General features: G+C 42.0%; 1 protein-coding gene across 8 annotated transcripts in view; it reads left to right on the forward strand.

Annotated features, from left to right (window-relative positions):
• LOC137375437 (mediator of RNA polymerase II transcription subunit 12-like protein) overlaps positions 1–13,840 on the forward strand; it is a 604,549-nt gene that overhangs the window by 526,129 nt on the left and 64,580 nt on the right. For all 8 annotated transcript variants that reach the window (XM_068042658.1, XM_068042659.1, XM_068042662.1 and 5 more), the window contains 4 exons: positions 366–527; positions 2,459–2,821; positions 4,110–4,269; positions 9,224–9,438. In XM_068042658.1, the coding sequence (XP_067898759.1) occupies positions 366–527; positions 2,459–2,821; positions 4,110–4,269; positions 9,224–9,438 (900 nt within the window). The remainder of the gene's footprint in view (positions 1–365; positions 528–2,458; positions 2,822–4,109; positions 4,270–9,223; positions 9,439–13,840) is intronic.

Consider the following 13,840-nt stretch of genomic DNA (forward strand, 5'->3'; position numbering starts at 1 on the left):
CTGCAAATTTAATCCCTTAACAGTTCAGTCTATCTCAAAAGATACATTATGCCAAAGTCTTCCTGTAGTGGCACAGGATCTGCTCAATACTGTCTGAGAGCTAGCTCCCACTATAAGTAAGATGCAGATCATACTATCTATCTCCATATAGTCACTCATTCCATGATCTGGGCATGATCTGATATGTAGGTCAAAATCATTTTTAAAACTTTTTTTAAACAATAAACGTCCCTATTGAGAATAGCAACAGTTTGAGGGGAGTGTGGGTTAGCCACCTCTTCTCGTTTAAAGTTATGTGATGCATCTTTTACAATAGTGACACATTATGGAAACTAATACAATTTTCTTTATTGTTTTTCTGTCAGAAAGAACTTGGTGATAAACATTCAGAAAGCATCAACAAAGTGCGTCAGCTGCTGCCGTTGCCAAAGCAAACCTGTGATGTCATTACTTGTGAGCCAATGGGATCTTTGATTGACACGAAAGGGAACAAAATTGCAGGATTTGACTCCATAGACAAAAAACAGGCAGGTATTGAGTGATGAGAGTAATGTGGTCAGCTTGATCCAAGGTTATGCCATTATTTCTCTCAAGGCAGTGGTTCTGAAGCATTTTTGGTTGAAGATCCCTTTTCAAATGGATTAGTAATTACGGACCCCCATCTAAATTGTAGTACAATATAATATTCATAATATGAAAATGCTGCATGTAAATAGCATTTTCAGAAGGTATTTACTCGGATATCTGTGAGATGGGTGTGGCTGCTTCTCACTGCAGAGTCTATTCATGGCAGGACCACTGAGAGAGCAGGAGCCTAGGGCAAGCAGAACATGGAAAAAGCAAGGGAAGATCAAGAGCAATGGGGAAACACACTACCGGGAGCACAGGGGGAGCAGAGCACGCCTCCGGCCACTGTTCACTCACTTACTGTTGACCACAGCGCTCTGAGCGGTCACCCACCTGTGGGCCGGCCTGGCCTTGCAGACCCCTCGGAAGGTCTCTGCGGATCTCAGTTTGAGAACCACTGTTTTAAGGGATGTTACTGATCCAATGGGATCTCCAATCTGAAACCTCTCCTCTTATGCATATAGTTTTTCAAAGACGTGCAGAAGATTTCTCCCCAGTGACCCAGCCAACACTTATCCCTCAACCAGCATCACTAAAGCAGATTATGTGGCCATTTGCTCATTGCTGTTTGTGCGAGCTTGCTGTGCACAAATTGGCTGCTGTGTTTCCTATATTACAACAGTGACTCCATTTCAAAAGGTGCTTAATTGGCTGTAAAGCGTTTGGGATGTCATGAGGTTGTGAAAGGTGCTATATAAATGTAAGTCTTTTCTTAAATAAAAACAGAAAATGCTGGAAATACTCAGCAGATCAGGCAGCATCTGTGGAGAGAGAAATAGAGTTAATGTTTCAGGTCAATGACCTTTTATCAGAATCCCTTGCTTTTGCTTTCTTTTCTTATCCTGGCTGTCATGAAAGATTCACCCTAGAGATGATGATGTCAGACTAACACTTATTGTGGTATTCCCGAGTCCATTATTTTATTTCAGGTGTTAATTTGTTTATTTTAAATGGGTTAATCTCTTATATTAAAATAGCAGACATAGGAATGTCCATCAAACATGCTATCACCAACAATAACTTCTTGGCTTCTGTTTCTTGCAGCATGAACTTAGGTACAGAAAGTAACTATATGTGTAAACATCTACACGTGGTGGTACAGGGAGAAACTCTGTGGCTAACAGTCTTTAATATTTATTTTCTTGCCTATTTATTCTATTTTTCTTCCATCATCTGAAGATATTGATTCCTTGCCAAAGGTACAGCTGCATGGATGTCAGATGCCCTCCAGTATCTTGCCTATGTTTGAGTCTTGGCATTGGGTGTTTTGGGGCTATTCGACTGTGGGAGGATATCGCCATCACCCTATTCTTACCTGAAGGTCCACAAATGCAATTCTAGCAGAATTTCATGGCACGCAAGGATGTTTAGCTGATTACACCTGCGCTAGCTCTCTAAAAGCACTTCCCATTTACTTCAAATTCCTAACCTGTTTTATTTTTCACTTTTTAAACCAAGAACACAAAGGCTAATTGTAGCATCCAAGCTGCTGTCTGCTAATTTATCAATGGCTGGATTTAACCTCCGTCTTTCTTGGTGTGCATGGGTCAGTGGATAAACCTGTTGAGGCATTTTATCGCTGAAGGGGAACTCTGTGGATTAATATCTCTCCTTGATGCTGCAGGGAGGAACTTTGTATATAAGGACCTATCAGTGATGGTACAGGATAGATCTCCATGTTGGTAACTATATCCTGCCATTTCAGGACATGTTTTCATTTTCAACAGATGTCCCAATATCCACTGTGTCTATATAAGTATTGTACTGTTATATTTTAACTCATGTTGCTTTATGTTTTAATCTAAATGGAAGTCTCTGCTCTTTGCTCTAGGGTCTTCAGGTGTCTACAAAACAGAAAGTCAACCCTTGGGATTTATTTGAGGGACATAAGAATCCAGCTCCACTTTCCTGGGCCTGGTTTGGTACAGTGCGCGTTGACCGGAAAGTTATCAAGTATGAAGATCAGCATCATCTTCTCTTGTATCACACGCATCCTAAGCCCAAACCAAGAAGCTACTACCTGGAGCCTTTACCACTCCCTCCAGAGGATGAAGAGGAGCCCCCCACACCTGTCTCTCTGGATTCTGAGAAGAAGCCAATTGAAATTGCTGATCAGAACAAAAACACTCAGGAGGAAGAGAAAAAGACCAAGAGCAGAAAAAGGAAGCCAAAATCTTCAGCATCAAGAACAGACGTAAGGATCGTCCGGTACCATGTTGCCTATCTCATACCCATTCCTTTCCCTCTGCGCTTATAATGTAATTGAGATAAAGCTCAACATTCCATTAATCTCGTAGATTTTTGTTAGGTAAGGGTAATTAAGGGTTATGGAACCAAGGTGGGTCGGTAGATGTTGAGATACAAATTGACCATTATTTACTTGAATGGCGGAACAGGTTTGAGAGGCTGAATGGCCTCTTCCTATTCCCATGTAATGTCATATCTCAGTCTTGAAAATTTCATTTAGCCCAGCATGCCCAGCCTTTTGAAGGGGAGAATTCCAGCTTTCTACTGTCCTTTATGTGAAAAAACTGCTTCCTGATTTCACTCTACGATGGCCTGGATCTAATTTGACCTATCATGTTCTGAATTCCTCTATCAGTGGAAAAAGCTGCTGCTTCTCTACCAATTGAATCCTTTTCATTGTTTTAAACACCCCAGTAAAATCACCCCCACCCTTCGAAGCTCGAGCGAATAAAAGCTAAGTTTATGCAACTTAACCTCATAACTTGAACCTTTAAGCCTCGCTATTGTTGTGCTGCAGCTTATCCAAGACCAATATAACCTTCCGGAGGTGCAGTACCCGAATGTATAGTACTCCAGATAGGGTGTGGCCATGGCTCTGACCTTTTGTATTCCAGTCCCTTGAGATAAAGGCCAACATTCCATTAACTGTTTTGATTACTTTTTGTATCTGGGCACCCAAATTCCTTTGCTCCTTCACAGTTCCTAATCTCCCACCATCAAGAAAATATTCCAATTTGTCTTTCTTGGATTCAGTATGGATGGCTTCACACTTCCCCACATTGAAGTCTTAATCTGCCACAATTTTGCCCACTCACTTTATCTATGTCCCTTTGTAACTTCCTGTTCCCATCTACCCAACCTACTGTGCCTCCTAACTTAGTGCCATCTGCAAACTAAAAGCAGCTCTCTATTCCTTCATCCAAGTCATCGATATACATGGTGTAAAGTGCACGAATTGGGTATAGTTCTCATACTTGTGTGGGCTGGAGCCTACACTTGCTGCATGCACTGGAATCCCCGATCACAATGCCTGCTACATGTGCTGAGTTACAGACCCACACGCTTGCTTCATTGTCCAAGTTCAAATTCCAATGGTTACTCAGAGTAGGAATTTGCTGGGTGTTGAGGACTAATCCATGCCCACTCATTTTATTGCACAACGCTTAGCAACATCAGTGTGCTCTGTCATCTTGTCAACAAATATTCTCAATAACATCATTCTCTCTCTGTTACAGGACTATCAACAAAACAGTGCTTACAGAGTGCCTCCAAATTACACACCAATGTCTTCACAGATGATGCACCACCCCCAAGCAGCAGCTTCGTGGGGTTACAATCTCATGGGCCAGCCGCAGCAGACGGGATTTTATTTTCAGAACCAGCCTCTTCCGCCAGGTAAATACAGAGATATGCAGGCTGATGTATCCCTATCTCTGTAACCTCCTCCAGTCCTACAAGACTTCGACATCTCTGAGCTCCTCCAATTCTGGCCTCTTGCACATCCCCGATTTTATTCACTGCACCATTGGCAGCCATGCTTTCAGCTGCCTAGGCCCTAAGCTCTGGAATTTCCTCCCTAAACCCCTCCGCCCCTCTCTCCTCCTTTAAGATTCTTCTTAAAATCTACTACTTTGATCAGGCCTTTGGTCATCTGTCCAGATAGCTCATTCCGTGGCTCACTACCAAAAATGTTTTTTATTGCTGTCACCCCTGTTAAGTACCTTGGGATGTTTTGCTACATTAAAAGTAAGTTGTTTTTGTTAATGAGTGATTGGAACCTACATAGTTTCTGAATGTCGATGGTCTTGCTGGTTATAAATTAAATAACAACAGCTGTTGCAAATACAGTGACTACTGAAATCCCACTGTTCTAAACATGATCATTTGATCACCCGAATAAAAACAAAAAAATTTGCATCTATATAGCGCCTTTCACAACCACTGGACGTTCCGAAGCACTTTACAGCCAATGAAGTACTTTTGAAGTGTAGTCACTGTGGTAATGTTGAAAAAGTGACAGCTAATTTATGCACAGCAAGCTTTCACAAATAGCGACATGATAATGACCAGATAATTTCTTTTTGTGAATAATCCCCTTTTGGTAACAAAATACATTCATTACTCCCTGCTCTCTGTGTGCACATGGTTCTCTCTCTAACACAAACGCGCTCTCTCTCTCTCTCTCTCTCTCTCCCTCTCCCCTCCCTCCCCCACCGTCTAATCTCTAATAGTGTTTCTAATTGTTCTAAGAAATTGAAAAAAAAGATGTAATGCTTTTTCTCCGACATAAGATAAGAAATAGGAGCAGGAGTAGGCCATATGACTCCTCGAACCTTTTCCTGCATTCAATAAGAGCATGGCTGATCTGACCTTGACCTCTACTCCACTTTCCTGCCTGCTCCTATAACCCTTGACTCCCATATAGTTGAAAAATCTGTCTATCTCAGCCTCCACTGTACTCTGGGGTAGAGAATTCCAAAGATTCACGACCCTCTGAGAGAAGAACTTGCTCCTCATCTCCATCTTAAATATGTGTCCTCTTATTCTGAAACTGTGACCTCGAGTTCTAGATTTCCCCGTGAGGAGAAACATCCTCTCAGCATCTACCCTGTCCAGCCCCCTCAGAATCTTATACGTTTCAATGAGATCACCTCTTATTCTTCCAAACTCCAGTGAGTATAGGCCCAACCTGCTCAACTGTTGCTCCTACGACAACCCCTTCATCCCAGGAATCAACTTAGTGAACCTTCTCTGAATTACCTCCAATGCAAGTATATCCCTCCTTAAATAAGACCAAAGCTGTACTCAGTAATCTAAGTGCGGTCTCACCAATTTTTATACTCTATTCCTCTTGCAATTAAGGCCAACATTCCATTTGGCTTCTTAATTACCTGCTGTACCAGCATGCTAACTGTTTGTATTTTATGTACAAGGACATTCAGATCCCTCTGTATCACAGCATTTTGTAAGCTTTTTCCATTTAAATAATATTTTGCTTTTCTGTTCTTACCAAAGTGGATAACCTTATGTTTTCCCAAATTATACTGCATCTACCAAATTTTTGCCCAGTCATTTAACCTGCCTATATCCCTTTGCAGAAACATTGTCCTCATCACAACTTGCTTTTATACCTATCTTTGTATCATCAGTAAACTTGGCTACAATGTACTTGGTCCTTCATTCAAATCATTAATATAAATTGTAAATAGTTGAGGCCCCAGCTGTGATTCCCCACTAGTTAGTTTGTCAACCTGAAAATGACCTATTTATCCCAACTCTCTTTTCTGTTAGTTAGCCAATCCTCTATCCATGCTAATATATTACCTCCAACACCATGATTTCTTAGCTTGTGCGCAATGTGACACCTTATCGACTGCCTTTTGGAAATCCAAATACACCACATCTACTGGTTCCCCTTTGTCCATCCTGCTTGTTACATCCTCAAAGAACTCTTAATAAAGCTGTCAAACACTATGTCTTTTTCATATTATTGTATATTGATTTTCTAAATGCCCTGCTACTACTTCCTTAAGAATGGATTCCAGCATTTTCCCAATGACAGATGTTAGGCTAACTGGCCTATATTTTCCTGCTTTCTGCCTCCCTCCTTTCTTGAATAGAGGAGTTACATTTGCTGTTTTCCAATCTGCAGGGACTTTTCCAGAATCTACGAAATTTTGGAAGATCATAACCAATGCATCCACTTGCTGCCACTTCTTAAAAAATCCTAGGATGCAGGCCATCAGGTCCAAGAGTTGTGTCAGCCTTTAGTCCCATAAGTTTGCCTAGTACTTTATCTGTAGTGATAATGATTGATTTAAGTTCCTCCCTCCATTTTGTCCCCATGATTTTCTACTATTATTGGGATGTTTTTTAGTGTCTTCTACCATGAAGACAGAATCAAAATATTTGTAGGCTTTCTCCATTTAAATCATATTTTGCTTTTCTATTCTACCTACCAAAGTGGATAATCTCACATTTTCCCACATTATACTCTTTCTAACAAATTTTTGCCCAGTCACTTAACCTGCCTGTATCCCTTTGCAGACTCTTTGTGTCTTCCTCTCAACTTGCTTTTCCACCTATCTTGGTGTCATCAGCAAACTTGGCTACAATCTACATGGTCCTTCATTCAAGTCATTAATATAGATTGTAAGTAGTTGAGCCTCCAGTTTCCCATTATTAATTCCCCAGTCTCATCCTCTAAGTGATGAGCTCCTTCAGCTACTCTCTTCCTTTTTTATAGACTTGTAGAAGCTCCTACTGTCCTGGCTTCCTTGCAACAGTTGCAATGAGATTAATCTTTAATTCCTGGAGAGTCCAATGCAATTCTGGAGGTTTGGGAACCCTACACTCCCTACATCAGTTTCTGGCTAATGTAGTGGAGACAGTAAAAACTGGTCATTTATAAGATAAAAGTAAAATACTGCAGATGCTGGAAATCTGAAATAAAAACAAGAAATGCTGGAAATACTCAGCAGGTCTGGCAGCATCTGTGGAGAGAGAAACAGTTAACGTTTCAGGTCAGTGACCCTTCATCAGAACTTGCAAAGGTTAGAAATGTAATACGCTTTAAGCAAATAAAGCAGGGGTGGGGCAAGAGATAACACAAGCAAAGGTGTTGATAGGACAGGGTCGCGGAGAATAACTGAGCAGAAGGTCATGGAACAAAGGCAAACGGTATGTTAATGGCATGTTGAAAGACTAAGTGTTAGTGCAGAGAGAGTGTTAATGGACATAAAAATGAACAGACATGGCCCAAAGCACATTTATAAGATAGTTGATATAGTAGCGCAGGTTTTTCTGGCCAGATATCTGAATGGCTTTCCCTATATGTACCTATCTTGAAATATGGCAAGCAGGCCACCCCTCCTCTTTGTCAGAAGGAACAGAGAATATTGAATGGAATCAGATTCCTATCTGAAAAAGCTGTTGTAGAATCTGGGAAGGGAAATATGTTTTACGTTCTCGTGTTCGGAAATATGAAATAGATTTTGCTTTTATGTCGTGAGGTGTTGATTTTACTCTGGGAATCAGTCACAGCTGCACACTGTTTGACAAACACTTCGTAAAGATGGTGCCCCCTTAATACCAGCAATTATTTGTAGGAAGTGAAATAATTCAGTAGTCATAACATGTAATTACCTGACACAAACCAAATAAAAGATGGTTTCAGCTTGCAATAATAACATACCAGCTTGAATTTCATCTCTGGGACCTGGATTGGAATCCAGTCTGAGTCAATAGTCATGAGTTTAATGCAGGCTTGCCAAAGTGGATAACACAAACTGAACCTTATTTGAGGACAAACTTGGAGGCTCAGTGATGCTCCTTCAAAGTGCTTCAAGAATAAGTTTTGACACTAGAAGTTTCAAATTTTTTTAAAATCTGGGAATAAGAAGCTGGTCTTAGTAATGATGACCATGAAGCTGTCAAATTGTCATAAAAGCAGGAATGTTTTTTAATTATGTTTATTATATATGCATTAATGGAGTGTACAATATATAGTATCGGATTGCCATAAAAACCCAACTGGTTCACTTACCCAGCCTGGCTCATAATGTGACTCCAGTCCTCGACCATCATGGTTAGCTGTTTACTGTCCTCTGAAGTGTTCAAGGAAGTCATTGGTTTCATGAAACCAATAGAAATAATAACGAGGATAAAACCACAGTGGAATTCGAGACACAAACAGATCAGCCATGATCTTATTGAATGGCGGAGCAGGCTCAAGGGGCCGAATGACCTACTTCTGCTCCTAATTTGTATGTTCGTACAACATGACGCGTCCTTCAACAATTCAAGGAAAAGGCCCAGCACTGCCACGTCTTGGCGACTAGAGCTGGGCAGTACATACTAGCCTTGCCAGTGACACCACATCTCAAGTATGAGTTGTTAAATAGTGACTCTGAAGTTCCTGCTGCTGTGAAATCTACTTTGTTTACATTAGGGAGCAGATTACAAAGCCCTCCAGTAAGAACAGAACAACGGCCGCCAGTTAATTTGTAGTTGGATGAGATATCCCTTCAGGACTGGGGAAAGTCAGCAGTCAGGAAACCACCTTGGTGCCCATTATCCAGCCAGAAAGAAGGATGGACTTTTCTACCAGCATAGGAACAGGAGTAGGCCATTCAGCCCCCTCACTGAGCAGTTTCTATATTTGCCAGTCCCAATGTGACTGACTCTGGAAATGGCCCCTTAAAACCGGATGGCTCTGAAATGCTCAGAGAAGGGACTGCCTCCACCTTTGATCTCAGCAAATAGAAGAGGCATTAAAGAGAGCCACAAGGATATCTGAATGTTTGAGGCAATGGCAAAGGAAAATTATCGTTTCTTTATCTTTTTTCAGGAGGACCTAGGTTGGATCCGACAGGTCAGTTCACACCAACGAACACCAAGCAGGCCCTCACTAACATGTTGCAGCGACGTTCTGGCTCCATGATGCAGCCTCCCTCTATGCCCAGCATCTCTCCCCAGCAACAGTTGCTGCAGATGAAGCTCTTGCAGCAGCAACAGCAGCAACGTCTCCTCAGGCAGCAAGTCCAGGCGCGGCCGTTCCAACAGGTGTGTCTCAGTGACGCGGGTCTTAACACACTTAGCTAATGTCCCTGCTGTAGGCTTGTGATAAATTATAATGTGTTACTAATGTTTTCATGTTGGCGGCACAGTTAATGAAAAATGCTGGCTCCAGGTGTACCATCCAAGAGGCAGACACCAATCTTCCCCCTCCATCATCAGTATTGCCGGGAAACACTTCTTCGCACAAAGGATGGAGGAAATTTGGAACTCTCTTACCCTCCGCCCCCACTGCCCAAAAAAAAACATGTTAAGGCTGGGGCTCAATTGAAGCTTTCAAAATGGATATTACCTGGATTTTTGTTAGCTGAGGGTTGCGGAACCAAGGTGAGTACATGGAGTTGAGATACAGATCAGCGATGATCTCGTTGAATGGCGGGACAGGCGCGAGGGGCTGAATGGCCTACTCCCTATTCCAATATTTTTATGTTCCTTCCCATGCTCCCAATTGCCAGGAGCACAGGAACATCAGGATTGGTGACTAATGTGAAAACCTTTTACAAAAAATAATGATACAACTTTTTTTTAAATGAAGCCTGTAAAATTCAGCTGTAATGCCGAAGGAGGAAGCCATTTAGCCCCTTGAGCCTGTTCAGCCATTCAGTGAGATCATGACTGATCTGCAGCCTAACTCCATATACCCACCTTTGCCCTATTTTGCATGTTCAGGCAAGTAACATCTGTGGTATCGCACCTTCCTGCTGACATTGTGATTTGGTTCCTGGGATAGACACCCAGACAAGTCTTATTAAAGAGCGAGAATACAGACTAGCGAAGATAGATTGATAAATTTTAATCATCCATCCTACTGTTTTTTATCAGTATGCAGCAAGTTAATATCCACTGTGATGTTTGGTCAACTATTTAGATGAAGCCCGTTTCTGACAGGGTCCCAGTATATTCACTTTTATACTCTGGTTTCTGTTATCCCTGTTAAACATATAGCCTGAAATGTTAACTAATTAGATACATTACTGGGTGAAATGGTTGTAAGAACACGGGATCTTGGTCTCCCACCATATATATGCTGAGGGACCAGAGAAATCCTCACTTAAATCCTCATTAATGAAATGTCTGGGGTCTAACACCCAAATTTAAGTTTAGGAGTGAGTGATGCCTAAATTGCCTTGCTGAACAGTCTTAAATTAACCAGATTGGACCAAATTTCAGTTTACTTCACCAGACCCACAATGTAGGCCCACAACCTACTGAGTGAAAGAATTAACATTGTTTTACTCTATCATTAAAGAAGTCGGTGAATAGATCATGCACTGACAACCATTTATTGATACAAAAAGACAACTTAATCATTGAGTATATGAGTGATTAATAGATTATTCTAGCCAGCTAGCAGTTTGAATAGCAAATCATTAATGACAGTTATTGAACAAAATGCGTAACAGAGCTTATAAAGGCAATTCGATGCTGTCACCATAATTAAACACCCACTATCAAATTATAATGGCAATTAGTGTCCAAGACTACTACAAATTGGTCAGGTTACCCTGTGATTAAATACCTAGTTGGCTGACCAGTTAATAGTATTAGATATCCAGTCTTTTGGATAGCTTAATATCTAAATGTTGGTGATTTCCAGAGCTTATACAACCACGCCCTTATGGGTGACATGGTTGAGCCAACCTCCTTTTGTTTCTGGGACTTGGACGTTAGCTTCTTGGAGCATTGAGTTAATGAGCCCCTTTGAGGGCAGCTGAGCCCACCTTTCATAAAACACCAACAAGAGCTTGTATTTATATAGTGCCTTTAACATAATAAATCGTCCCAAGATGCTTCACAGAAGTGTTTTGAATTTGACACTGAGCCACTTAAGGTAATCTTAGGGCAAATGGCCAAAATCTTGGTCGAAGAGGTAGGTTTTAAGGAGCGTCTTAAAGGAGAAGAGAGAGGTAGAGAGGCGGAGCGATTTGGGGAGGGAATTCTGGAGCTTCGGGCCTAAGCAGCTGAAGGTTTGGCGATCAATAGTGAAGGCGTTGCTTGACCTGGACCACTGTAGGTCAGTGAGCGCAGGGGTGATGGATGAATGGGACTGTTCCTTTTAAGGACACAGGAAACAGAGTTATGGAGGGTAAAATATGGGAGACTGGCCAAGAGTGCATTGGAATAGTCTGGTCGAGAAGTAACAAAGATACGGATGAGGGTTTCAGCAGCAGATAAGCTAAGGCAGAGATAAAGTTGGGTGATGTTATGGAGGTGGAAATGCGCAGTCTTAGCGATGGCACGAATATGTGGTCGGAAACTCATTTTGGGCAAATGTGACACCAAGGTTGTGAACAGGCTGTTTCAGCCTCAGACAGTCGCCAGGGAGAGGGATGGAGTTGGTAGCTAGGGAACAGAATCTGTAGCAGGGACAGAAGATCAATGACTTTGGTCAATATTTACGTGAATGATGATATCAGCTAATGCTGGGCTTAATTTAATGCCCCCCCCCTCCCAAGGTGCTGGGGGGCGGAGGGCCCGTCACCTTCCCATTGCACCACAGTACAGTTGGGAGCAGGAAAGGCCGAAGATGGCTTTCCCACCCAGAGGCCATTTGAGGCCGTTAAGTGGCCGGTCAGTAGCCACTGAACACCCTCTTCCTGCTGCTGCTGGAATTAAATTTATTACATATAAATGAAATGTAAGAAGTCATTGTGGCTCATTTTTGCAGATACTCAAATAGATTGCTGCAGTTCTGAGCTTTTGGATCTTCCCATATTGGGTCTGAGGCATTGCTGTCTGCCAATTAAATGATTCCCAACTCAATGTTCGAAACATACGTTTTTCACAGCAGAAGAATTTGAAGCTTTTATTCTTTCCTATAATATTTCAAATTTGGGTTTACAGTTTAACTTTGTATGTTTGTATTCAGCTAATTCAGATAACCTATTAGACTGTATCGTCTGTTTAGCCAGTGGGAACTCATTCTTACGAGTAATCAGTTACTTCCCTCCTGATCTGAAAATTGGTTTATGGATCTCTGATGACCCAAAACAGCTGAGAACAAGATCTGTAGTTCATTTAACATGCTTGTAAGCGCTTGGTAATGAATGCTCATGTTTAGTTTGGCCTGTATTCAAGTACAGTGCATAAGAACCAATAGGAAGGCCATTTTGATTAATGCAAGTCAAATAGTCCCAATATGAAGCTAAAAAATGCACTTAAATTTGTTGCTACCTGCTGTAAATTTAGACTGGGAGGCTTGAAGAAGTCAGTCTTATCAGTCTTGATGGTGTGAACGTAGAGCTAGAAGAGAACAAGGCCCCTTTCTCTGCATATGTAATGTAGTACATGATGAGCACAAGCATTAAAAACAAGGTGAACTATGTTAATGCTGGGAAATCAGACAGTTTCCATTTCAGGCTTCAGCTCAGGGCAACTAGATGCAGGGTTAGAGTTCCCTCTATTCCCAGTCCTGTCCCAACAATATACTACAACTTCATTCCACATCTCTGCTTCAATGTGGTATTTTAGCCCACAGTAATGCCAAGTAGTGCCAGATTTGACCCACACCTACTGAGAATTGGATAGAAGCTACTCGTTCTCATTTCACAATGGACCCTTATAGTCAGTAGACAGAAGAGACTTTCCTACCAGCTGTCTGGATTGGATTTCAATCCAGGTTGCAGTGGTGAAAGGGTACAGTATAGTACACTTTGGTACCCAGTTTTCTTGCTGTTGTGTTTAAACGGAAATTATTTCTATACTGGGATAAGTTGGGTATGATGCACTGGGAGATTACTAACAGCTAGTCTTCCCTTAAACATTTACTGCACAGAAACAGGGTGGTGTAATGAATTAGAGTTTAATTTGTAGCCCAGACCAGCTGAGTTGAACTCCAGTTTAACTGCTCAAACTCGACTGAGGGCCATCAAGATACGAAGCTTGGTGCTGTATAATGCTGCGTTGTTTAACATTTAACAGCTAGTGCTGGCCCAGTACCCAGAAACCAGTGAGGTTTAGTCAAGTTGTGCTGATGAATCAGGGGTATAAATATGTGGGTGAAATGGATCATAAATTTTGAGCACTTGGGCCCTGATATTGGCAGGGAGGATGTGAAGGAGGCGGAAAGCAGGCAAGGCAAGGCAAGGCTGGGGACGCGGAGGTCCTGCCAATTTTAACAGCAGGACTGCCATCATTTTTGTCTTCAGCTTGCCGGCAGTCTGGAAGAGAGACGACTGGCATTCAGGGAGGCTGGCCGCGATTATGACAAAGGATGAGAGAGAGGTTGCAGTCAGCAGAGGGGAGGCCGAAGGCTTCCTTTGGGGGTGGGGGGGGGAGAGGGGCCGAGGAGTGCTGTTAAAGACACTTAGAATGTGGAGCCAGTGCCTCCCTTTCACCACTGGGTTTCCTGCGCAGCAACTTTCTACAGTACCTTCCAAACCTGCGACAG

The sequence above is a fragment of the Heterodontus francisci genome, chromosome 11 (genome assembly GCF_036365525.1).
Source record: "Heterodontus francisci isolate sHetFra1 chromosome 11, sHetFra1.hap1, whole genome shotgun sequence".
Classification (NCBI taxonomy): Eukaryota; Metazoa; Chordata; class Chondrichthyes; order Heterodontiformes; family Heterodontidae; genus Heterodontus; species Heterodontus francisci.